Raw genomic sequence first — 26,358 nt, forward strand, 5'->3', positions numbered from 1 at the left:
TTTAAATGTTTACATTTCTGTCTGAACGTCAAATATTTATAGTTTCCTGTGCGGAGAGAACACAAGGTGACCGTTTCAACGATGTCTTTAAGATAGATGTACCTGTACCAGAGCTTAATCCTTCTTGTGCTGGACCATCTGGAATGGGAATTTTCACTTTTTCTGACATACAGCCTTGTGTGCCACCGTAGTCTCCAGGATCAGAGCCCTGCGGCGATGCAGCACCGCTAACAGTTTAATCTGTCTGTTTTCTACCCAGTGCTACTGTGGGGTAAAAATCCCAGAAGCCTCATAGGATGTTTGACCTTCAGTTTGTGCATGTTAAATAGCATTTGGAGCTGTCAAATCACAGACCCCAATTGAATGCCAAACCCTGCCTCCCCCTGTGCCGGGCAGGTGTCTTTGTCCTTGAAATTACACCACGAGTTGCGCAATAAAAGTTTATAGCATCCAGATTTGCACAGCACTCCTCATTCAGCTCAGTCTGAGGTAACCTAAAGGGTTAACCTTGCAACCCTTTCTCATCTGTTGCTAAGGAAGTCTTGCCTGTTGTGCAGGAAACGGGGAGAGCAGTTTTCCTGTTATGAAGAGAGGTTTTATTCATTCAATCATACAACAGATGATGGGGCAGGAAGCCTCAACAAAAGCAAGAGAAAAACTGATTTTACTCTCAAAAGTTCTACATCCACTCTTCTGTTCAGGAAGTTACCTGTGATACAAAAGTGCTGGAGAGGATAGCAAGAAGTTACAGTAAATGCATTGTTTTTTGTTCGTTTGCGTTCTTTTAGATCTGGAGAGACTGGTAAAATCCAGTTATATTCCGGACCAAAAATGATCATATTTGAGTAGATGCAATGAAGGTCTTTATTTTCCGTTTAAAAAATAAAATCACTCTAATAACTGCAATAAGTCTACCAAAAAAGAAAAAAAAAAAGTGCCGATATAATTCTCTCAGGGGTTACATTAGGTCATGAGTGATTAAATTAATCTAAAAAATAAAATAAAATAATCTCCCTGAAGAGTAGTGGACTTCCCGTGCTCCGATCAGCCCTGTCGCTGCCTCTCGGATGAAGCAGCTTCGCACATGCGGGGAAGTCCTGAAAACAGAGGACGAGCAGATGTGCGAGATGTGATGAAAGTCGTATGTGGTTGAAGCATAATGATTTGCATTCCAAAACAGAGCCTCGAGAGTGGGCTTGGTTGGGGCTCCGTAGTCCAGCCTCAGGAAGCGCCGAAGCGGCACCTCCCGTTTGCGCAAAAGAGCGCACGCAGTTAACTGAGGCGTCGTTGCAGGAGATGCTCGCCGGCTGAGAGCTCGGCTGCGACGCTGAACAAGGGCGTTTTTTCACAAAAAAAAAATCAAGAGCACCATGTTTTTCGCACAGAATTTGTGTTTGGATTAAGTTTACACGTCGTTTCCGAGGTACTCGCTGTGAATGTTGGGAAACATGAGGATAACTGCCGGCCCCGTGGATGATGGTGTCCCACGATGAACGCAGGTTGGTTACTGAGGTTTTTCCTCTCTTCGTGAAGATTCCACCTACCAAACTTTTAAAGCTTTACAAAGACCTATAGGGAATTACCGTGTGCGGTGGATGATGGAAAACTAAAATGCTGCAATTTGTTTGGTTCTTTTTGCACTTTCTAGTGATTTCTAAATGGAGTTCATGCATTTTCTATATTGTTGTACACCCAAATAAAGTAGGATGCATTCTGTAGTACAGTTTTTAGTTGTTTTGGTGGAAACCCCACTGGAAGCTGTGCGATTGTCAGATTAATATTGTAGTTAGAGTAAAGGATTGATTATTATCCAAATTTAATCGTCATATACCTGTCCAGCATCAGGTCTTTTGAGGTCAGGGTTTACAGACAGTCATTGTTGACAATATTCTTTGGAAGCTTTGTGTGTTTCATTTTTTGGGAGATGCTTGGTGATGAGGACGCCGTCTGAAATCACATCCTGTAACTTTGGTGCAGCCAAGGTCCCAGTGTCTATGGCTTCCTTTGTTTTTTAAACATTTGTTGTAATAGAGTTCTTGTTACATAATTCATATCCTGTTGTTTGCAGTGGGGTGCTTTGTCAGGCCGGGGACCTTGTTTTCTCTCCACATTTTATTGTTCTTTGACACACAAAAATCAGAGGACCTTTTCAACAAGAAAGAAAGTTTGTAGTTGAGTGCATGCGCGTGACTTTGCTAAAAACTGGGGACTGATGACGAGAAGGAAGCACAGTCGGATTCAGAGAACCCCCACCCCCACCCCCACCCCCCACCCACCCACAGGGATATTCTGGAGTCTTCGAAGAAGGATCTGCCGGAGAAACTAATGAGCCTGAAATTCTAAAAGACAGAGCACTGTGACATTTATAGAAGAAACAAAATACCCATGGATTAATGTGGATGTCGGTGAGCTACTGTACTCTGTGGCCAATCCTTAGATTTATGTCTTGAAAATCAGAGACAAGGAGTGAAAACACCCAGAGATAGCCAGGGTGCACACAAGGTTTAATAGGATGTGCGTCAGGGCAGGTACTAAATAACAGGAAGAGACAAGGGGTGTACACACTTTAAGAATGGATGTGTTGCATGACAATTCTTATTTTGTGAGGGAGTTATCTCAAGAGGACTAATGCTTTAGTATTGAACTATTAAAAGTTTACAGTGTAAATTTGAGAATAAAACAAACTCTTTAAATTATGGCTGCCATGTTAACATTTACCAGCATCAGATTTTTGTGACGAAAATGTTCTTTCACATTTCTAAGTTGTCAGTGGTTTAATCTTTTTCTGCTCTTAGTGTCCAATTTGCATGTACCATTTCCCAGACATGGATATGTTATTGTTCCTACTCTAAGTACCCTGTGGCTCTGTTGTTTTTCCTGCAGATATCCCCTGCAGCATTCTGCATGACACTTACTATTGTATAGGACTCGGCTTCCTCTTCTCCAAAACATGTTTGTTTATGTAAGCTTAGATATTGAGTGAAACACGAGTAAGAAACTTTAAAAAGAGGAAATGTTTAAATTTAGAAACTTCATATTCTTTTGATTTAAACTTTACTCTCTCTCTCTCTGTCTCTGTCTCTCTCCCTCTTTCTCTCTCTGCACAGATTTTCAGAACCCGCTGCAAGTCCCTCGACCAAAGGTTCGCAGTCATCTGACTATCAGGGTGCAATCCAAACTAATGTCCAGGCCGTGTCCTCCTGTCCACGGTCCAAAACCTCCTGTGGCACCAAAGCCCGGGTATGTGTGTGAGCAACTTGGTCCCCTCCAGAGTTTGAGTAATGGAGATGTCACTCACTCAGACAGTGAAACAGACGAAGCCCCAGAAATTGCCGAACAGAATGAGGACGGAGAGAAAAGTGAGGGAGAGGATGGGGCTTCTGAAAGTGGCGTGGGAAGCTGTCGAAAGGAGGACATGTTAGAACGGGACGCTGAGAAAGAAAGAGACATTGATGTAAACATGTCAGGCAATGATGGAGACAGCGTCGGCTCCGACGACACTGTCAAAGCAGATGATGTTTCGAGCGTTGACACTACTGAGGATAAAAACACTGAGAAGGATTTAAACCACCACACTGAGGATGACAACGCATCCACGATCTCACTCCCTGACACTTTAGTGGAAGATGAAACTGGAGAAGAGGCAGACAATGAGGAAGATGTTCAAAGTGATAAGACTGAAAGACTTTGTGCCTCGACAGAACCCTCAGATGAACACGTGGAGGAAGCAAGCTTTGACTCAGCTCAATCACTGGCTGACAGTGACAGTTGTGGAGTTCATGAAGTGGACTGTGGACAAAGCGATTGTCCACACTGTGCAGAGCCTGAACTGGAGCCTGGAGGGTTTGCATTTGGGTTCAGTGTGCTTCCAACCGTAACTGAGGAGTACACCTATGATGTCATTGGTCCAACAGATGATGCCAGTGATACTTGTGAATCATGTGACCCAGGTGAAACAGGGGATGCTGAGGTATGGCAGCCAGAACGGGCCACCAAGGACCTCTCTGGCTGTTTTCGCTTCACATCTAGCACAGAGGATGTGTTCGGGCCTTATTCGGTCATTGAAGCCGTTCCAGCTGATGTGACAGATACTGCTGACCCAGACTGGAGTCAGGATGACACTGATGACCAGCCCTCTGGTGACATGCAAACAGTAAGTGCTTCTGTCCAAGAGCCTTACTATGTGTCATCACAAGATGTGGACAAATTAGAAAAAATCCAAGAGAACGTGGAGACCGAGGAGGCTGCCAATCAGTCGGATCAGCACAAAGAAAAAGTAAAGGACGGCGAGTCAGCAGATGAGTATGCAGATATTGATGATTCACTCTGCAATAAAGCGGATGAAATTGAGCAGGGTGTTTCATCCGAGGATTACGTTGAGATCGGGGATGAGGATGAGGAGGAAGAAAATGAAAAGAAACATATCAAAGGGAAAAGTGCAAAAGAAAGAACAGCTCAGCGGGAGCAGGCTTTCCTCAACAAGCGAGCAAGCTGCCAGCCTCGCCTGCGGCTGTGCAATATCACAGTGCCAGCAGATCTGGACCTGGGCTGCACCCCAGAGCTCACCAACAGAATGGTGTTTGCACACACCACAGAGGCCTTTGAAGAAGACATTGAGGAACTGGACTGCCACATTGTGCCTTACTATGAGGACACAGACTCAGACAGCGAAGAGCATATATATGAAGAGGCGGGATTTGACTCAGAAGGAGAAAACTTCCTTGCACTGGATCGAAAGACTGTTGTCACACGTTCACGCTCTTATTCTGGGAAGTTTTCAGGTTATGTCCCAGAAACTGTACCAGAGGAGACGGGGACAGAGTACCAGACTCATGATTACTGCAGTACTGCCTTGAACAGCACGAATGACGCCTCTGACCTTTCACGTCAGCCTGGGGTCAACAGTTCGATCCTACCCATGAAGTCTCGCCGATTCCTGCTATATTCCCGCTCTGCAGAGGGTCCCGAATTGTCCTTGACCAGTCCCTCAGAGGTCGGCCCATCCCTGAAGGATGAGTTAAGAATGAAGAGGAAAGATGATAATCTCTCACTCCCATGTGTCATGAGCTCTTCCGGAAGTTTCTCCCAGCGCAGCCACCAGTCATCCAGCGGTGTTTCCACACCAACCTCTTTAGTGGACATCCCCCCTCCCTTTGAACTGGCATATATCATTAAAAGACCAGTTACCAAGAGTTCTCCATCCCTTTTCATCCATCACGAACCCAGTGACATCAATAAAAAGAAGAAGTCTTCCTTCAAGCGTTTTTTGGCGCTCAAATTTAAGAAAAAGTCTGATTCCAAAAGCTTCAGCGATGGGAGTGTCCGCTCTTCACGTTCTTCATCTGAGTCCAGCCACCACGGCCCAGGAAGAGTCATAGAGCTCGATCGCAGAAGTGCCAGCAGTTCTCCTCGGCTTCAGTCCAACGTGATAAACCCCCAGCAGCGAGCACCAGACATGCCATCCGCCTTTGTCCAACACCATAGGAGGAAATCCTATGGCAGGGGTGTCTCCAGAGTGGAGTCCTTTGAGGAGCGTTCTCGGCGGTCTCCTATGCCATTGCCTCTGACTAAACCGCGTTCCATCTCCTTCCCAAGTGCAGATACCTCCGACTATGAAAATATCCCAGCCATGAGCTCAGATTATGAGAACATTCAGATCCCAGGCAGGCCAGCCAGGTCCCACACTGTGACTGAGTTTTTTGAGGATACGAGCCGCACGGCGGTTCCCTGCAACGAGAACGACGGCTACGTGGACATGAACAGTTTCCCTGGCATCGACACCAAACCCCAGATGTCAAAGGCAGATGCTGAAAGGTACAGTTAAGATTTCAATTTAAAAGTCTAAAAATAAATAAATAATGAATAAATCAATAACATAGCCCTGCGATTGACTGGCATCCAGTCCAGGGTGTACCCTGCCTCCGCCCATTGTGCTGGGATAGGCTCCAGTCCCCCCGTGACCCTCAGTGGAGGAACAAGCAGTAGAAAATGAGTGAGAGTGAGTGAATCAATAACAAATTCTCAGAAAACTGAATTTAATAGTAAGGCAAGTATAGGTACTTTGGATTCTTAGTCTGCAAGTCCCTGGATAATCCTGAAAAGATCTTTCACACCGAACTGAACAGAAATGTCTCCAGAGGCACTCAGCCCGCTGCAGCATACATTGAAGGCTCTGGAAGGGATATAATGTTTTTCATTATAGATTGCGAGGCCACATCTGGTAGCGCTGCTTCCTCTGCAAATCTGACGGGTGGTGGCAATAGCTCACTGAGCTCAGGTTCCTCAATTTAGACAAAGTCATTGTGAACTGCAATTAAAAGTGTAAAAGCAGGGGGGAGGGTTAGTATCACCCAAAGAAGTTGAGAAGGATGACAGAAAAGGTGAGAGAACCAGGGGAGGGGATGTGTTGATAGAAGGTGCTGAATAGTAAATACACAGCGTAGTGTTTAAAATAGACAGCGTATAAAGTAGGAGGAGGAGAAAAAGAAGAGAAACTGAGTAAGAGCAGTTGGACTGTAATTGCATTCCTGTACCTGACACTTGCCTTTAAGTTTAGGAAGGCTTTTATTAAAGTCGTTCTCCCCCAGCTGCTTCTCTTTCATTGGTACCTCGAGGCTCCGCAGGATTTACTGCAGAGTGTGATAGGGAGAGGAATCACCGTGGTCCAAGTGTAGCAGATTACCCCTGCCTGTGGCACAGCTTCATCCACTGCGGTCTGCAGTCTTACTCCAGTCTTAATAATAAAAAAAAACTGTGTTTGATGAGCAGCACACTAGCCCATTAGAAACACCCTAAAAGGCTCAAAATAATACCAGAGAGGGCAAAATGCTTCTTTTTTTTTCTCCCCTTGCACCTGTTGTTTAATATTCATTGTATTTGCTGCCTACTTTATTCATATTCCCTGCAGATTTGCTCTCGCAGCTCATGGTTTTTTCCTCAGATTTCTCTCACTGTTTGTTTTAAATGCACACACGTCAAACTCTATATGTCTCAGAACGTTTGAATTTTGTCCATTTCTGAGGACTCTTTTGCTCCCTGCTACATCCATCCATGTAGCTCAGTGTGTGCTGAGGAGGCCTGGCTCAACTTGCAGCGATGCAAATAACCTATCTGTCCTGTCACCTTGTCTTTGCCGCATTCCCCCTGGAGAGGCGTCTGTTGCCAGGACCACTCTTGAGTCTCTGCAGACCGGATCATGTGTACATGAGTCTAAGTGCATATAGTACATGAGTGTAGGATAGGATTACCAAGTATAAGTCAGTGTAGTGAGACTTTTTCTGCATTTGTGTGTGCATCAAAGCTTGAGTTTGCCTCTCCCAAGCTGACATTGACACTGATTAACACATTTAAAAGTCAGTGTGGTTTCAGAGAAAGAACTGAGATTTTGTGTGGAGGGAAATGCCCAAAGGGCCACTGAGCACCGCACATTAAGGGGCTGTTCCTACAGTAGCTGACATGCATTTAAAAGAGCACTTACAAAGCTGCCGTGCTGATGGTTTGGCTTGGTTCCACTTATGTGATTAATGAACAGCACTGTTCCGACGCTGCATTTGCGACAGGTTCATTAGCAAGCTAATATATTGTACAATAGAAAAGAGGCTAATGATATATTGCAAACTAAAACACAGTGTGTAAACATACATGTGCATGAATGTAATCTGCTTAACACTGCTTCATCAGCTCCTGGGGGTGCACATTTGGCAGAATAAACGTTCTAAAGTTTGTTTATAGCAACAAATCACAATGGAGTGGAAAAACTACTTATAGCGCAGTTTTGACTATATGTTCAGTAAGATGTTGCCAATGTCTGCAGAAATGTAGTGCTACTTTACCCATTACCATCATTTTCACTTCATGAACCTGTTCGGACTGATGAAATGGCTCTGTTATGGCCTCTTGAACGGCATCCCCACCCATTGTTATGTTAGTGTTAGGAGTGATGAGGGAACCATCTTGAGCACATTGTTGCAGTGGGTGTTGGCTCAGCACTGAGGTGGTGGACAGGGTGTGTTCCTTCAGTGAATTCTGGTGCCAGACACCCTCAGGTCATTGCCAGGTCATCCCTGGGGAGGAAGTGTCCAGCCTAGTGGACACCCCCCCTCTGAAAAAAAGTCTGTTTACAGGAAATGCAGGACACAGGCGTGGCTTAGGGAGGTGCATTCTGGAGGGGAGACGTAGGATAAGGAGAGGAGAACAAGGTCACAGCAACAGGGTGGAGGTTCCCAGACTCAGGTGAACAACATGATGTGACTGGAATGTCAGATCTGCCTTACTGTTTCTCCAGTGAGTCAAAACTTCCCCAAATACCCCACGGTCAAAACAGTCGAGGACACACAAATAAGTGACCCTGAACTAAAGTCTGCTGTGACAGAAGCTTAATGCTGTCCAAATGCATCACATAAGAGCACTGGTTCATTGTTATAGCAAAGGTGAGGAAGTAGATATGCACTAGTTGCACATATTAGCCTATTTTCCAGGTTCTCAAGTGGAGCCTTATGCTGAAACCCAGGGCCCTTCAGATCTTTAGACTGACACCCTCCCAACTGAGCTATTTCAACTGTGCTGCCCTTTTTACAGATCAAAACAAGTGGCCTAAAATGTATATTTCAACCAGTATTTAGCTGTAATGACTTGCCTACTACAAGGATCATAAAATTCCCAGTATAACTGAAATGGAGTCATTGTGTCATCTGAATTTGTCACGCTAAATTTATTTTTGACGATGTCTCCCCATTCCCGTGAATTCCTGTAACAGTCTTTTTAAAGGGCTTGAAGTTAATGCCATTAAAATAACATATGTTTTAAGGCCTAAATATAGATCTAAAATACTGTATGTATGTTTGGTGGGAAAAATGGCTATGCTTGTATAGAATGTGTACTATAAATGACACCAGATTTGTTGTTTTTCAGGGAATGATTTGGGTTGGATGTGGGTGTTTTTATACATGTATATTGGTGTTGGGGAGGGGATTCTTCTTACTCAACCAAATCCGGATCTCTTAGTGAATGAGGTCGACCTTTCTCATTCAGTTTCCCTAACACCATCACCCAGGAGCTCTCTCTAAGGCCAGCTTGTCGACTGTGGTGTCAACCATGAGTAATGGCCTGTAGGTGCACATGTGTGGTTTAGCACCTCGTGTGCGTATACATCTTAATTGAAACAAAGTCCAGGGGGTAAGTCTGTTAACCTCTGTACCACAGGAGGATATTTAATACATCGCTAGCAAAACATAGTTATTGTTTCTGAGTTCTTACAAATACAAAATCCAATTTTGCAAAAGCAAATGTGGGTGTTTTTCCCTCAGACTGAACTTTTCCTTTCAAATTGGTGGTGAAATGTATTTGTCAAAGTATGTCATGAAAACTAGGGGATAACAAGTGCTCTCAGACATCAATTTGACAGCTTTATGGCAGCAATGAAACAAGCTGTCTTATACCTGTCGCACAGCTTGTTATCCCTCATGGTTCCGCCAATGTCACTTTGGTCACATATGCATGCACAAAGCCTGGTGATTAACAGGATAGAGGACATTAATAATTTCTACAGGTAGCATTTAAAGGGATTACTGGTGAAATGACCTAAAAGCGTCTCGTCCCTCGAGTGCAGGAGTACAGAAAAGGATTACGAGTGTAGAAGTGTGCAGCTCTGAGAAGAATAAATGAAAAGGGATTACAGTATACCACAGGAGTGGAGTGCAAATATTCCAAGGCACCAAAAAAAAACAACCATTATTGCACTGTAGCTCAAATGCTCGACGGATATGCTGTATTGGCCTTAATGTGCGGTAAAAGTCGTTGTCGGAACAATACCGAACTCGTTTCATATTGTACAATATTTTCCAGTGCCTACACAGAGCCTTTCCCGATGAACTCCATCTCAGCCCTGCTGTCAGCGGACGAGGCCCATGGGCGTACCTCAGAGGAGGAGGAGGGGGCTGGGGAACCGAGCTGTGACCGACAGGTGAGATATGGAACACAGACACAAATGAAAGGAAGCAGGAAGTGGTTAATTGCATCCTCGGCCCTCCCATGCAGCCTTTCAAATCAAGTGACAAAGCAAGGCACAATTATTTCAGCATCCTTTCTAAATGTGCGTCTCTCAGACATGAATAAGTGAAGGTTCTGTGTCACACTTACACATTTACTTTGAAGAATCCACTGCAGTGGGGCAGCTGATGACAAGTGTATCCTCAGTTTCCAAAATCAGCCGTCTCTCAGTAACATGGAGCCACCCTTCCTGCTGCTACCACATTTGGCTGCTGCTCCCATAGTTTGGCCCACTTTCTCCAGCTTTCTTCTTTCTAGCAGACAAATATACATTAAAGACGATGACCAGAGAGACTTGAATCGTCCCCAAGAACAGTTTCAACTAATGGAATTGTGTTGCAGGAAAATAAGGGCCCTTAAACGCAGCATTTGTAAAAAGCCCACAGGGAAAAACACAACACTGATAAAGCGCAGACCGATTGCTGGTAAAGCCTTAATGGCTTCAATGTTTTGGTTTGTATGTTTTGGGAGCCAGCGATTAGCCTCTAAATCAACTGAGCAGCACACAGAGGCAGGCACAAACACACTTTCTTTTGTAATGGATCCAAACTTGGAAAAGTCCCCTCTTTGAGAAAACCTCCATGTTTATAATGAAACAATCAGTCTTATTTGGATAGAATGAATTCTGCAACAGAAATGTGCTATTCCAGTTAATATTTGAAAGGAACACCTGATGACAGACCACCTTTAATGCTGTTCATTCATCTTACACTTTTCTCCCCCTCTGTCACTCAGATTGATGGTCGATCCCGAGCCTTCTACATTGCCAAAGAACTGGCGGACTCGGAGCGATTGTGAGCACCCACGCACATGAATTTCCCCATTTGCACACTCATCCAGTATTCCATCTCACACTAAACGTGCTTGCATGTAAATGGTGTTGGCTTCTGTGTATCTTTCACCGTATCTCGCTTTTTCTTTTCCTGTGCCAATCCATCAAGCTGCACGTAAAGTGACAGCTAATCACGACACAAATAACTTACCCAGTACAGCAGACTTTTCCGAGCCATGCAGCATTCTCTTTGCATCCTGTACGATAAATTTGAGACCTGCCTGAGGATATTTATAGAAACAATTCTTATATTCTTTTTTGTTTTCCCAGACATGTGAGCGTCCTCAAGCACCTCCAAGAGGTAAGAAAACCTTTGCAGTCAGACGATGTCTTCTGCCGAGCACCATCGTGAAACCATACGGATAACATCGCATCCTGCGTGTCTGCACCCCAGTCTCTGTCTCCCTCGTCTCCTCCTCCCACTTTTTTGCAATGCCATGCTCAGGTTTATCAGTGTTGTTGCAGCACCATCTACTTCCTGGTTCTGACAAAGCTGATATTTGTGCTCTGGCATGGTCTTGTGTAAGTTGATTACATTCAGAAGGCACCCTAACCCACTACTGCATGTATATCCTTAGTAATACATGGGCTCCAAAACTCAGCCTAAAGGTTAAAATAAAGGTTATGGTTTGTTTTCTGCGCACTAGCCTGATAAATTTGCTTTGAGCAGACTCATAAATGGAGCTGCCACAAAGCAGAGGATTTAAAGGTGAGCCATGGAAAGTTGTGGAGGTCAGGCCTGCATCACAGCCAACTGTTGTCATCTGTTTCCATCATTTCTAATCCACCTCCTGTCAAAACATCGCCACATCCCCTCAGACTTTGTAAGAAAGAACAATGTTCAGCAAAACAACAAAAATGACAGTGAAACAATTAAAATCCATTGTTTGATTTTTCGGTCAGACGGGAAGGTCACGCCGGAGAGGTCACACCTTTGCGGTGAATGCTGTGAGAGAGTTGCTATTGAGGTGATGGCTGCGCGTACAAGTCTGACAGGGGGGACTTATTGAGCCCAGAGAAGCCCATCAGTCAGCCTGTTCTCCCTGACCTTGAAGAAGGGCATAACCTGAATTTCACCATGATTTATGAGAGCCCGCGGTGAGACCAAAAGCAGTGGGATTGTGTCCTGCGGAATTTGATGCTGTTAACTATCAGCTAATGCAAAAATTATACAGCAGACCCATCAATGTATTATATATGCAATCTCATTGAGACGCTCAATTACACAAATTAGCTGCTGCACGCAAAAGAGTACAACCACGCCGCACAACTGGTTGTGGGCAGCGGTGCTGAGGAGCTGACGTTTTGACAGTAATTCAGCCTGAACTATTAAAACTGTTTTTCAGAGTGAATGATCTCTCTTCTCCGGTGTCAGCATTCCACTTAATTGACTCCTTTTGTCACCTATCAGAGGTGACTTTGGGGGCCCTTTTTTATGATCGTGCTGTTGCATAATGCATAGGCGCGAGTCTTAACACAATGTTGGCGTCAGACGCGGACAGACTCTGATAATGAGCACGAAATTCAGCAGTGCAAACACCCAGTGGTGGTGGTGGTGGTGGTGGTGGTGGTGTGAGGAGGGGTGCAGGAGCTGTATTAAGTGAGCAGCAGACATGAGCTATTGTTCCATTGTTTGATAAGAAATAACAAGTACACAAAGAATTTCCACATAGGAAGGGAGGTTGTGCTCCTCTTCTAAAGGACTTTCCCCATAACGACTTTGAAATATGAGGCGCAGACATATTTTCTCTAACATGTGACCTTTGAGGTGGAATCTCTGCACCTATTTAACGCCTGAGAGATATGCTCAAGCAGCTGCTTAGTTGGGTACAATAATACATAATTATAGATTAATGATGATCAACTGCAGCTGATTATTAGTTTTCTCACCCTTTTAACCCCTTTTTAAAGATGTTACATTGTACATCCCTCATTATTATCTTCTTATTTTCATTATTAATGGACTTACTTGAGCCAGCTGTAAAACCATAGACTGTACCGGTAGTTTTGGATTATAGTGTCAAGCTATTTACCAAACACCAAACTTTTCTGGTTTTTACCACCATTGATCAATCAATTTTATACAAATTACCACATATCTTTGTTAGAATGGAAACAGTTCAGTTCAATTTAGCTTTATTTATACAGAATCCATTACAATCAGGGTTTTCTCTAGGAACTTTATAAAATCCCAAAGCGTGACGATGAATTAAGCATCACTGGCAGGAAACCTTGAGTAGGTCCAGACTCATATGGGGGATCCCTCCAACTGATGGCTGTCCGGGCAGAGGAGGAGAAGTGGAGATAGGGGAGAGTGAGGCCAGACTGAGGAGGAGAACAGGCAGGCTATATATCTGGAAACGCATCAGCTCGTGCTTGCATAACAGGGTTATTGTCATTCAGGCTTTATTAGACTATAAATTCAGTTGACTCTAACACAACCAACAAATGGCAAAGATTGTTTTACACTTAGAATTTTGTTTACATCCTGTTTGTCAAGAATACATTCCCATTAGTCAATCTGTGTGTGTGTGTGTGTGGGGGGGGGGGGGGGGGGGGGTCAACCAGAGCCATTAAAGTAGCAGAAGTGATGAGCTCACACACACACACACGATTGATTGTGCGTGATGAAGGGCCCTCTTCCCTGTCACCACATTATCTCGGCCAACTGGGACAACTTTATTTATTTTATGACTGTGCTTTACTTAGTGCCAGAATAGATGGTCCCTAACACCTATCCCTCAGAGTGACACCAAGGCTTTTTATATGACAAAGTGCTTTTTTCTACACATGCTGACACCTCATAACAATCCCCCAGTGTGCAGGAAGAACATCTCCTCTGTTTTTCCTCTGTTTTTCCTCTCGCTGCAGGTGTCACTGACTAAAACTGCATAGACAAAAAAGTGGTCCGTTTGCTTAACAGTCATTTTTACACCTGGTGTGTAACTCTCATGCAAGTGTTGCCTTTCCCGGATGCCTGGACAGAACAGAGAGTGGAGGGAAGTCACTTAAGTGATTTGAAGGGAGTGCTGGCAGGAAGGATGTTTAGGAGGTTCTGATTTTTCTTCCTTCCATTCCTCTCCCCACTTCCATTCCTCAATGCTCTTCATTTTTCCTGCCATCCCCTCCCTTCCTGCTGTCATCCAAAGCACAATTTCTATTTTTTTCCCCTTCCACACATGTACAAATCATTCTTCTCTTCTGTCATGCAGGACTTCAGGTCAGCGGTGACCGAGGCAGAGGGCGAGGAAGGGGGGCCTGTGTTGGAGGAGCAAAGATTAGGAGAGATACTGGGTGTGCTCCCACAGGTGTACGCCCTCCACAGCAGCATCCTCACTGAGCTTGAAGAGCACATCAGTCAGTGGTAATGACTGATTAACACATTCATACAGTGTGGCTGTAAAGAGACCTCTGTTCTCCACTGCATTCTGAAATAACATGGTAATGTTTATCCTACACAGAGTAAAACCTCATTTAAAACGTTGGAGTTTTTAAAAAAGCACTGGTGATGCAGGTTTTGCATATTTAATTTAACTCTGAAGCAATTAAGGGGAGATGTGAGAGACATTATTAATTCTTTCACACACACAATAGCTACTTCATCACTGTACAGTGGGGAACAACTATCTAAGCTTAGCATTAAGACAGAAAGATGACTGCCAATAAAATACCGGTAATGAAACTCCAGCAGTGCAAAGATTATCATCTAATCTTAACATATGGACGACCAGTGTCTACTGCACGATGCAATTTATTTGAAAAAATGGAGGTTAGGTTACAATAATAATTTGCAAATTCTTATGAAATGAATTCACTGGAGCGAATAAACATCTCATCTCATTTTTCTGCCTGTACAGGGATGACAACCAAAGTATTGTGAATGTGCTGCTGTCTCGACGGGAGGACTTCAGGGTCTTTGACACCTATATCTCAGAGTATGACCGCAGCATGTCTTTACTGGAGGAGAGCTGCAGAGACAACCTGGCCTTCGCCAGCATCGTAAAGAAGTTTGAGGTACATAAGGAGAAAGGCAAAGCTAAACCACGCTAACCATATGCTTTTCATGTGTGCATGTGGACTCATAGCATTACCAAGATTTTCCTCACGATACAAACAGTCAGGTTGTTAAAATCTGCCTCCGGTGTGCATGCTAGCAGCATGAAAATGAAGCCCTGTGGGTGTCTGGAGTCAACAGAGATCGAACTGTGTTTTTCCTGCCATCAAAAGATGCTCTCAACTTAGATTTTGTCACAGAGCTTCCACATGGAGATAATGGCCTTTTTAAGCCTCCATCACCCCCACCCCCATCCCCCTCCATGGGACTGACCTTTCCTTTCCACAGTTACACTCAAATATTTTTGAATTTTTAAAAAAAAATCAACAAAATTAATCATTCTTTGAGTGGATCTCCTCATCCCTAATCCTCGCCAATCATCAGGAAGTGGGATTTGGGCGACGGGATGTAAATTCAATCCATTACGGGAGCCGGCACACTGTTTATCCTCATGCTGAACTTTAGCACCAGCTTGCAGCATTATAAATGAATATTTTTAAATAAAAGCCATGACATTTGCAGACCCATGTCCAAGCAGCCAGAATTTGCAGTTTAGGTACCAGAGCAAACAGCAGTCACGTTCTTTACACCAAATTCAATTTATTTTATAATTCATGTAAACTTAATGCAATAACTTCCTGAAAACGCATCCTCGCTCCTCTCCTGCTCACTGGTTGCAGACACCCCGAGTTTGATAAGAAAAGTAGCGCAGACAGTTGGCACCTTGTCTGCGCTCATGAATATTCAGCAGCAGCTGCCCCCTTCCCTGAGCAAATCTTTGGCTGAAGAGTTTAATGGACCTAATGTAAACAGAAGGCAGTGTGGGCGAGAAGCTCTTTGTTCGGTATACAGCGACCTTCAACAACTTTCGTGCTTTATACGCTCTCAGCTGCAGAGTAGCACGAATGAAAGGATCCCACTTCCTCGTGTCTCACAGGAGAGACTGATTTGTTTTTCTTTCCCACATTTGTCATGTTTCTCATTGCACAGATTTACCCTCCATATTCACTGTATATGTTGGGATTATACGGTTCCTATATTGGATTTTAAGGAGTCACTTCCAACCCTCCAACAGTGTGGTGCTGCGTCCATATGATGGATGTTGTTTTGAATCAGAACACTGGGAATTGCAGAGTGTGTGTGTGTGTGTGTGTGTGTGTGTGTGTGTGTGTGTGTATGTGTGTGTGTGTGTGTGTGTGTGTGTGTGACCTCACTGTAATGAGGGAGAAGGAGGGCCAAGGGAGACCGTGAAGGATCATATGGGTCGCAGGATACACCGTGCCTACTACTGAGAGTGACAACGCTCATTTATCTGTCCTCTGCGAGACACCTCGAGCCATTATTCTTCATATGTGTGCATTTTAATCTTTTTATTTCCGCTTTTGTTCCCATGAAGAATGACCATTACCCGTCAGGTGCAGCCATTTGTTTTGATTCTCCATTGCATGGATTAAAACCTTGCCTCCCTCAACACCTCTCGGTCCTCTCCACCATCCATCTGATCCACTTTTACTGCTGTGAATCCTGCAGCGTAAGTGGTGGTAATTCCATTGTGGATGTGGTGATGACAGTGATGAAGTAGCTACAGACCATGATCAGATCACAGCAAGGACCTTACATGATTAATCCCCCCCCCCTCCTCTCCACCGCCACTCGCTTGTTTGCCGAGACATCTATAAACATTGGCTGACCCGGTGTGTTGCCGTGCGCGTTTGCATCCCCTTTTTTTGGATTCCCTACACAAATTGTGTGGATCTGGTCAAGCTGACTCCTGAAAGTTCTTTTCGAAGCGCACCAGCTGGAATTGATGTTCCCGTCGAGCTGGTTTTTTTTCGTGGATGTCGTGTTTTCTCTCTTGCGCAAGAATCCCCAGAGAAGAGTAAGAAGTTGTGCAGCAGGTGGACAGAGAGCGATAGAGGGAGAGAGCGATGCACTGAAGCCCTTGATAAGGCAGCTGGGCAATGAGGCAGACAGAAGCTAATTAGAGAAGCAGCCTCCTTTACAACTCCCCAATTAGATCATGTGTGTGTTTGTCTGTGTGTCTGTGTGCAGACAGCACATCCGCTGGCCATGACACCAGCTGAAAGGTGTATTTGTTGGTCTGCGTGTGTCTGTGTTTATCTCCCAGCATGAGACATCGCACGCTCCCTCTTCTCTCCTCCTCCATTTGGCTCGCTCGCCCAAATAAACCACACGCTAATTAGCATCTCTGAACAAACCACTTCGACTGAACACGCAGTCAATTGTCTGAGGAGTTGGAAGCGACCCTCAAGAAAAGGTGATTTTTGGAATAATGAACAGCTGAGGATCAGGGGAGTATAGCTGAATGGTATCAGACCTCTGACAAAGACAGAGTGGTGTGTTCAACTTTCGCTCCTCCCTTTAACAGGCTTAATCTACATTATCTCATTGCCGTCCTGGCTGGGTCGTGCGTGCGAATGTGTGTGTTCTTCATTTCTTCATGTGTGACTTCACCTCTGTCTTCCATTTAAATAAGATAGAACTGTGATTTCCTGCAGGGTCCAACAGTACATATGCCTCTTTATTGGATACTAGGATTTTAGCGAATTAGGACAGACCCTGGTTTGTGCACGTGTGGGTCTGAGCTTGTGTGTGTGTGTGTGTGTGTGTGTGTGACCCCAGTCCCTTGTTGCCCCTCGACTGCTAGGGGCATAAATACCTGTCAGAGACAATTAGATCCTGATTGATTTTCTAAAGCTCCTTTTGATTGAGCCAATTTTCTCCCCCTTTCACCTGCAAACGACTACTCGTTGAAAAAGAACGCGTTGTTCAGGGGTTTTGTGCGCTGCAGAGATCTTTGAAGGTCAGACAGACTGATAGTACTCCTTTGCTCACTTATGACCTTGATTAAATGATGGTAGACCAGAGAAATGGCAATCTTTCTGGCCTTTTAGTGGAACGGCAGGGTTGGATTTCTTTAGAATCACTGTAATAGAAATACATATTACTCCAAAATGCTAGTTTAGTGGTAGTTTTATATATTAGACCCTGCTGGAACTCATGAAACAATCTTAGAACATGTTCAGCAAAAATACTTCAACGTGCGTGAAAGTGCTCCATGTGTAATAAAATGAATTGTTTATGCAGAAAAGAAGTCCTGAAGAAGCTGAAGTCCCACTGAAGCACCAGCTGCTGCAGGTTATAGTGAGAGTACTCCAGTATCGAATGCTGCTCACAGGTAATGGTCGGCGCCCCTCATCTTCTTTTATGAGCATGCTGACTCTCTATTATTGTATTAAGCCCATACATTCAAATGTTTAAATATTCATATAAGGTGCTATACTCCATCCATCCATCCTTCCATCATCCATGCAGCCACTCAGCTATTTGAATTATTTCATTTCCAGACTACCTGAACAACCTCTCACCTGATTCTAAAGAATATGAGGACACACAAGGTAAACCTGCAGAAGCGATCTATAGATCCATACTGTTGGTGCCTGAATGTGGCCAAATGTCTGTAATTCTTTTTGTTTGTCTCTCTGTTCCTGCTGCAGCTGCCCTGGTGATCGTGTCAGAGGTTTCAGACGAGGCCAATGACAATCTGAAACAGGGGGTGGGTTTACACTGGACACGCAGTAACACCAACGTTTCTACTGCTCGCTGTGTTTATCAGAGAGGAGAGAGATCAGACCTGAGGTTTTCCTGTTGTGAATACACTTCTGAGGGTCTCTTTAGTCTTCATGGCTCATTTAATAACACAAGGGCAAGTTAGGATGATGTTATCACAGTCCCGGGTGAGCAATTCAACATAAACATATGGATTAGCTTTCTGCTCAGACATGGAAATGATTCACTCTCACACTTGTCAGAACCCTGGCCTCCTCTGTTTATCACCTTTATTCTTACTGTACACACAGAAACACACACACACACACACACACACAGGCAGACAGAGGAAGCACGTCCACATCCATCTCTCCCTTTCATTCCTTGAACAAACAGGGACACTTTAATTATCTGTCTTTTTTGTCCATCACTGGTAATCTCCCTCCATCTCTGCCATCTTGTCCCCCAGGAAAATCTGCTGCGTCTGGTCCACATAGAGTACAGCCTGAAGGGCAAGAGAGACCTGCTGAAGGCCGGAAGGGTGAGCAAGGCCGTTTTTTTCGTGCTTTCAGCCTTTGAACACAATAATATACCTGAAAATCAGCACTGGGAGACTCTCAGGTGAACTTAAAGCTAGCGGAAGTATGATTTTGACATTTCTGAAGGTATTTCCGTTTGTGTGTTTGCAGATGTTTGTCAAAGAAGGGACACTTATGAAGGTCTTAAAGAAAAGCAGGCTGCCACGCCATCTGTTTCTGGTACTTTTCTCCCCTATTTTATTCAGATTCAGTTAAAATTTGTTTCATCATTTGTTGTCTGCTTTTTTCACAAGTTCTTCATATCAGAAAGATAGCTTACCATAGCTTTTAAAAACAGAAAACATGCCTTTCCACACATAGTATTGCACCAGAAATTCTAGGATTCATTTAATCCCCCCCAAAAAGGTTTATATGAAATATATAATGTACGTTGACTGCTTATTTGGCACAATTTTAACATTCATCAGGCCATCAAGATGCAAAAATCCCAAAACAATGATAACGTGATATGATGATTTATACAATATTGAGTTCTACATTTGTATACTGTTTGAAGACAAGAGGGAACACCTGCCGTGCTGTTGAAGCAGTTACAAAAACAAGTCTAATCAGCAGAAAAATAGAGGAATGTTGGGTGGAGGCCTGACTGTGAGGTAGGTGAGGTTAGGAACTCTCAGGGCTGTAAGACCTCCACTTGACACCACACCCATCATAGTAGGGACTCCCTCCCTGCTCCTCTCTCCTCCTCCCATCTCAGGACTTGTTTTCCAGGGTACCGCTTCCTCACAGGATGTTTGGTGTGGGTCACTGGATGCTAGCTTCCTGTGTACTGGGAGGGGGCTGACAGCAAAGTGAAGGCCAGACACTCTGTAGAATGCAGGGGGAGGAGGTGATGGAAGAGGGGTGGAGGTGCTACACAAACACACGATGTGAAATAGCAAAGCCTGGTCTATTGTTCCACAACCAATTACTCCAAACTGTCTCGTTTTGCGTAAGCAACATGAGCAACATTTGTAAATCTGACCAACACTAGAGGGTCTAAAATGAGCATGACGACTCAGGTGCGGTTATCTTTTGGTTTTTGTTTTGATTCTTCTGTCAGTCCTCCAGTCTGTTGTTGAGCAACAGAAGGGTTGAACAGGTTGATACTTAGAGGCTTTTAGTGTTGTACGCCCATTTGCTGCCTCGAAGCGGGCAGTTTTATTGGGTCAGGTCCTTTTTATGGCCGTTTGAGGTGAGAAAATCCAAACACCAGTGAAGATGAAAACCATCAGTCACCTTAGCGACACAGCCATGCCACAAGCCTGGGTGCATAAAAGGAGAAGGATGTGGAGTAACAGAAAGCTCTTGGGCAAAGAGGAATATGAGTGAAGGATCCAGGTGGGGAAGGTGAGGGGTTATTGGCTGAGTTAAAAAGAAAAAGTGAAAGGGTCAAGTATTACCATTTTGTGGAAGAGGGAAGGCTTTTCCCTTAACTTGGCTTTGATTTCTTTGGAAGGAACCGTGGAGAAAAGCCGCCACAGCAGCAGGGTGGAGACGACTTTGGCTGCAGTGGCTGAAGCCCAAAGGTTGTAGGCAGGGCACCGTCTTGGCTATCATGCACTGTTTTGTCTCCAGCCGGGGAACCCATAGCTGTTTGTGTCGTCGGTGTTGTGGTGGGGCATAGAGTATCTGGTTTCACACAGCCCGGGTTCTCAGCGCCGCTGGAGAAGGCTGGTAGGTCGAGGAGTTGGAGCCCGGAGCAGGGTGGAGAATTCCTGGATGCTGCCTTTATGGCCCCAACGGATGTTTAGAGCACACATTAGGTGTGACCAATGATGTCATCTCTTTTGTCTGGGAGCAGAAAAAAATGAAATACCTCTCATGATAACACAATGGACCCTGTGTTTCTGGTTGGGGGGGGGGGGGGGGACTACAATGCTTTTGCTCTGACAAGCAAATAAATACTTTTCATGCATTATGTTCCAAGTGTGCTCACATGGGAATTTGGTGCTGGAAGAAGTGTGAGAGAAGACGTAATCTAAGGAGGTGATCCCAGAAAGTGGCTTTCAAGAAAATAATGGAGTATCAGACCAGGCGTCCAAACACGTCACGTTATTCCCTCAGTGCGACACTGCCGCCTAGCGGACGTTACGTATATTAACCTGCAGCGTATATTCAGCGTTTCTCATTCCAAATCCTACAGATATTTGTCTTTATTGAGTTGTTGTCACTTTTTTTTTTTTAAAAAACATCTCAAACACTACATCTTGTGTCTGTCTGTTTTTCCTTCAGATGAATGACATAATGCTCTACACCTACCCTCAGCAGGATGGGAAATACCTGCTTAAAAACACACTTTCTCTGTCTGGGATGAAGGTAAAATAACACATCTGCACCTTTGTATCTCTATACCAGCATCCTTATGTCATTCATGTACATGTGTTTGGTGGCTCACAGGTGAGCAAACCTGTCATCGACGATGTGCTCAACTGTCTCAGGATTGAAGTGTCTGACATCACCATTACACTGTCAGCCAGGTGAGGAGAAAAACCCTGAAATTAAATTTTTAAAAAAATCTTTCAGTCACAGTCGGCATTAGACAATAAAGTTGTCTCGACTGTTGAATCATCAGTGCACATAGGAATCAAATGTAATGGTCTGTCTTGTGTTCTGTCTCCAGCTCAGTTGGTGAGAGAGAGGACTGGTTCCACACGCTGAGCCGAGCCATAGCCGATCACGCCGCAGGACTCTGCACGTTTGGTGGACCCTGCAGTGAGGTGAGGGGCTTGTTTTGAAATAAAGCTTTCCTCAACTATCTCCAGGCTGTTCTGAATGCTGTCCTGTCCCATATGCATCCACAGGCCCGTGAGAAGCTGTGGATGGCCCTGGGAGAAGCTGCACCTGTTCTGGTGCCAGTTTCCCATGTGATGATGTGCATGAACTGTACCACTGACTTCAGCCTCACGCTGAGGCGACACCACTGTAACGCCTGCGGCAAGGTCAGCCCCACAGACGCTACTCCGTGGTTAATCTTTACCGGATGCTTTTCAGCGTGGTGCATGCTAACGTTTAGGTTGATGGGAGGTCATTAGGACAACAACTGGGTTCTAATTCCTCCTCTTCTTTGGGAGCAGGTGGTGTGCCGTGCTTGTTCTAGGAACAGATACCCACTCAAGTACCTCAAAGACAGGGTGGCCAAAGTGTGCGACCACTGCTATGCCGAGCTCAGGAAAAAAGGTGAACCTCATCTCTTCGTGTTTTGTGTGTTCTGGGTCATCCTTGACTGTAGTGTGATTAAAACTGTGTCGAAAAAGCTGTTGTTTAGCGCAAAAGCTACTTGAATAGTCATTTGATGTTAATTGAACGCCTGCAGGTGGCAGTGTGTCGGTGGTCTGCAGCAACTCCAGCCCCCGGACTCACCGCGCCAGCCGTCCCCTCTCCGCCGTCTTCCAGAGCTTACAACCACCAAGTTTGTGGAAGAACAAGAAATGCAGCTCCTCCCTCAACCAGGTGGATTATAATGCTGTTTACTTCGCCCAATTTTTTTTTTAGCATAACACAAGTGGGAATTTTACACCAGTTTACAATCTTCCAAAGAAGATCTTCTCGCAATAATGAATTTAACACACAGTAAGGGAGTGTTTTAAGTCATGGCAAGCTGGGCTGAAATGTATTACATGTTTGACAACTAATCAGCTTTAGTTGCCTGCATGCCAACACCCGCCGCCTGAAAGTCTGGTGTTTAATTTTGTGTGCCATCTTGTGTTTGTTGCAGGGGCTCGCGTTAACTTGTATGTGTGTTTCTGTGTCTGTGGTTTTTGTCTCATCTTAAATCAGGTTTCCCTGGCCTTAGAGGGCTCCACAATGAGCGGCAGCCTCCAGCGCCGAAAGAAGAGCAAGAGGAAGTGGAAGCGACTGTGGTTCCTCCTCAAAGACAAGGTGCTCTACACCTTCACAGCGTGCGAGGTGAGGGGGCACAGAGTCTCCCGCACCAGCCCCAAAACTCTCATGGTTACTCACAAGCTTTTCCTTGCAATCTTTTTGATTCTCTATACTTTTGGCCTCTGGGGAAGTGACATTTTCACTGTTTCACTTTTCACGCACACAACACTGTGTGTGACTAACAAAGGGATTCTCTGTGCTCTCTCTGCAACCTTCTATGGGTGTTGCAAACCTGTCTTTTAGCTGCTAATTTGCATGAGTGCTGATGACGACCTGTTGATCTTTGTGTGTGTTGTTCAGGATAAAGTGGCCTCAGAGAGTCTGCCTCTGCAGGGGTTCACTGTGAAGCTGACAGAGAAGTCAGAGGGAGAGGAGAGCAGCAGCATGTTCCAACTGTACCACAAAAAGACTCTCTACTACACTTTTCGTGCTGATGATCATCACACTGCACGCAGGTAAGATCTGTTTTCAAGAAAAGACGTGTTCCCTGACCGGGAATCGAACCCGGGCCGCGGCGGTGAGAGCGCCGAATCCTAACCACTAGACCACCAGGGATCTGAGTGCACGTTATGACAGAATTAATTCCAAAGATCAATAATATTAATGGCCTAAGCGATTTGGTTTGTTGTATTAAATAGCATGGTATGTTTTTATGATTTACTTTGTGAAGTTTTCTTTTTAGATTGTTATCTAACCACGCATTGTTGATTTATAGAGTTTGACTTACGTTTAAAGGAAGTAGTAAAATTTACATCGAAGTTGCTTAATTGGTTTGGTTAGTATCTGCAGTAGATATTCACTGTTAGTAAAAGCAGAAGTGTAACAAAAGTGCAACATATAAAGTGAATTGCAGGGAAATCTAGAAATGGAAATGTTCACATAAAGAAAATTATATTCACCTCGAGCTATTTCACCTCACAATGCAATGTATAATCTGCCCATTTCATATTTATGTGAGGTAATGAAACTGGGATAGTTGTGCAAATTCTGTAGGTTGAAAGATGTTTCTGGAAAAGTGAACCATCTAAAATCTGCTGTTAAAATGTTAATTTTTCTGTGTCAGATGGGTCAATGCCATGGAGGAGGCTACTGTTTTATAGCATCTGGCTCCAAACTCCCTGAAAGCACAACAATACTACCTGCTGCATCAGGACTCACATCATCAGGAGGTTTGCATCACATGACCAGCTGTGGAATATACTCAGTTTAATGGTTCCCAGCATCTGGAGATGGAGCAACAGATGCTACATAGGATAAAATGCAAGGATTTAATGCTCCCAACATGCTCAGAGGTCAAAGGAACTCTCACTGTTCCTCATTACTGTGGACATATTCAATATTATAAATATGTTGTTTCTTTAAATGTTTCATTTAAAAATAAACCCTCCCCCTCAATTTTAACCTTTTTACAGTGGCTGATACAGGAATGTCCTCCAGTTCCATTTTGTTAAAAAGAAACAAGCTTTGCTGCAATTTGTGCCTTTTTTTCAGAGGTTCCACTGGATTATCAAACACACTCACAGAGACACGCACACAAAAACAGGTATACAGCGCATTCTCAATGTTGTGTTGCTTAATGAATGTCAAATGACTTTTCTAAAACATATCTATAGACTGGGCTCAGTAGTTGTATTCATACCTAAATGGAAAATATTGTCGATTGTTTTAGAGAAACACGCTTTTCTGAATATATATTGTGAAGTATAGGCTGCATCTGTATAGGAATGGTGAATCTTCAAGTGCTGAAGAAGTTTTAAGCATCATGCTGTGTAAATTATTCTTGTGGAGTGTTAGAATCTACAACGGAATGCCCCGTAATGTGCCATCTGAGTTTCTTCAGTTGAATTCGAAATTCAACACAGTCTGTAGTCAATGATGAATGTGCCTGAAATGAAAATGTACCCAATGTTTAACTTTTGTTATCACAGTACTGTACTACTGTTGTCTTGAGAGGCCATGGTGGCAATTTACTCTTCATTTTGTACATTTCAGTTGCAGCACTGTACTTGTGCCACCTTTATTAATGGATATTAATGCTGTCCATATTGTACTTGCTGCTGGATAATATCATATTTTAACTACTTTGATGAAAGTGCTGAAATAAATCAACTGCCACTCCTGTCTTTAGTATTAGGGAATACACTGGACTTGGACTTGCTTATTTCAGAGTGCAGCTGCACAAGTGAGCTGTCACATGATTATATGTAAAACACACAAGTTTCTCAAAATACGGTCTAATCTTTTCTACCTGTTTCTTATGTGCCATACCTGTGATATTATGGACTGTACCTCTTGCTTAAAGTGCATTGTAAATCTTGATGTATATAGATGCAAATATAAAAATAAACTCCCCTACAAAGAGGCCTACAGTCACAGTTGATTTTGTGCATTGCATAAAACACCTGTGTTAGTCCGGTGTTCATAAAAAACAAACCAGATTTCCCCCCTAGTGAAGTGTCTCATTTTGTCCAGCAGGAGGCAGAAACACCCAACTACTTACAGACCACAAAGAAATCTGTTTTCTGACAGCTTCCATAGTGCACGTTTCCGCAAAAGAGGGCAACACATACAAACACCAGCAGCGTTATGTGCGTCATTTGCCTGAAGTTTAATGTACAGAACTCTCAGAAATCCACGCATTTTATTGATTTGAAATAAATTGTTTGATCCTAATTTTAAGTCAAATGAAAATGAAGTATTTGTTTGCAGCCAGAGGGAATGAGGCATAGACAGCCACTCTTTGATGTAGATTCTTGATCTCCCAGCCGCAGTCAGACTGTGGGGTAACACGAGCCCCTTTTGGATAAGTTAATTAGTTATACCAAAGATGCGTACACCACCAAAACAGCCAGACAGCAGCAGACCATGACTAGGGAAGCAGAGCCTGTCATGAAAATTTAAGGATAGAGTGACTGCACAAAACACTTTGACCTAATTCTCTGTATTTCAGATACGACTGCTAAGTGAAGCGAAGCAGGACTGATCTGATTGGCTTTAAAGGAAAGGACAGAGGGTGTGGGTTTGTTTTGTTATTACCAGGACAGCACGCTTAACTATAACCAATTATACTCGCTCACTGATCAACGTGGCCGCTAAGATCAAGACCAGCAAATGTTTCCCAGTTGGGGAAAAAAGGAATAGATTTCATGTCAGTCAAATGGCAGAACATAAAATAATTCAGGTTGTTCCACATAAGTGATCTCTGGGGTGTCAGTGGCACGATATTTGAACTAACAAGAGAGAGGGAGTGAAATTTCCTTCAGGCACCTGACCGCTGCACATCTTTTCCCAGTCTTAAAAGCCAAGCAGGCACCCTTCAGCACAGCGCGATGAAAGCCTGTATGTCTCAGCCGACAGCCTTTTATGTTCAGTTTCAGTATCATCACAAGAAG

At 44.1% G+C, this 26,358-nt stretch overlaps 1 protein-coding gene and 1 non-coding gene across 5 annotated transcripts; one reads left to right on the top strand and one right to left on the bottom strand.

Moving 5' to 3' along the window:
• Positions 1-1,053: 1,053 nt before the first annotated feature.
• Positions 1,054-25,328, top strand: fgd5a (FYVE, RhoGEF and PH domain containing 5a). Of its 4 annotated transcripts, none has more exons than XM_003973457.3 (21): positions 1,057-1,499; positions 3,108-5,814; positions 9,844-9,961; positions 10,783-10,841; positions 11,150-11,180; positions 14,092-14,243; positions 14,737-14,893; positions 18,042-18,132; positions 18,302-18,352; positions 18,452-18,510; positions 18,973-19,044; positions 19,193-19,261; positions 21,317-21,400; positions 21,482-21,561; positions 21,705-21,801; positions 21,886-22,023; positions 22,159-22,261; positions 22,398-22,534; positions 22,862-22,990; positions 23,267-23,421; positions 24,030-25,328. In XM_003973457.3, exons 1-21 carry the CDS (start codon positions 1,490-1,492, stop codon positions 24,064-24,066), a joined length of 4,536 nt encoding a protein of 1,511 aa, XP_003973506.2. In that variant the 5' UTR covers positions 1,057-1,489; the 3' UTR covers positions 24,067-25,328. The 4 variants fall into 4 exon arrangements, with proteins under 4 accessions (XP_029682609.1, XP_029682608.1, XP_003973506.2 ...); XM_011614077.2 differs by having other exon boundaries at positions 22,862-22,963; XM_029826749.1 differs by lacking the exon at positions 24,030-25,328 and having other exon boundaries at positions 1,054-1,499; positions 22,159-22,260; positions 22,396-22,534; positions 22,862-22,963; positions 23,267-23,408.
• On the bottom strand, positions 23,450-23,521 carry trnae-cuc (transfer RNA glutamic acid (anticodon CUC)). The gene has a single exon. It is a non-coding gene; the product is annotated as a tRNA-Glu (tRNA).
• Positions 25,329-26,358: the final 1,030 nt, after the last annotated feature.

This window comes from Takifugu rubripes, chromosome 19, assembly GCF_901000725.2.
Source record: "Takifugu rubripes chromosome 19, fTakRub1.2, whole genome shotgun sequence".
In the NCBI taxonomy this organism is placed as follows: Eukaryota; Metazoa; Chordata; class Actinopteri; order Tetraodontiformes; family Tetraodontidae; genus Takifugu; species Takifugu rubripes.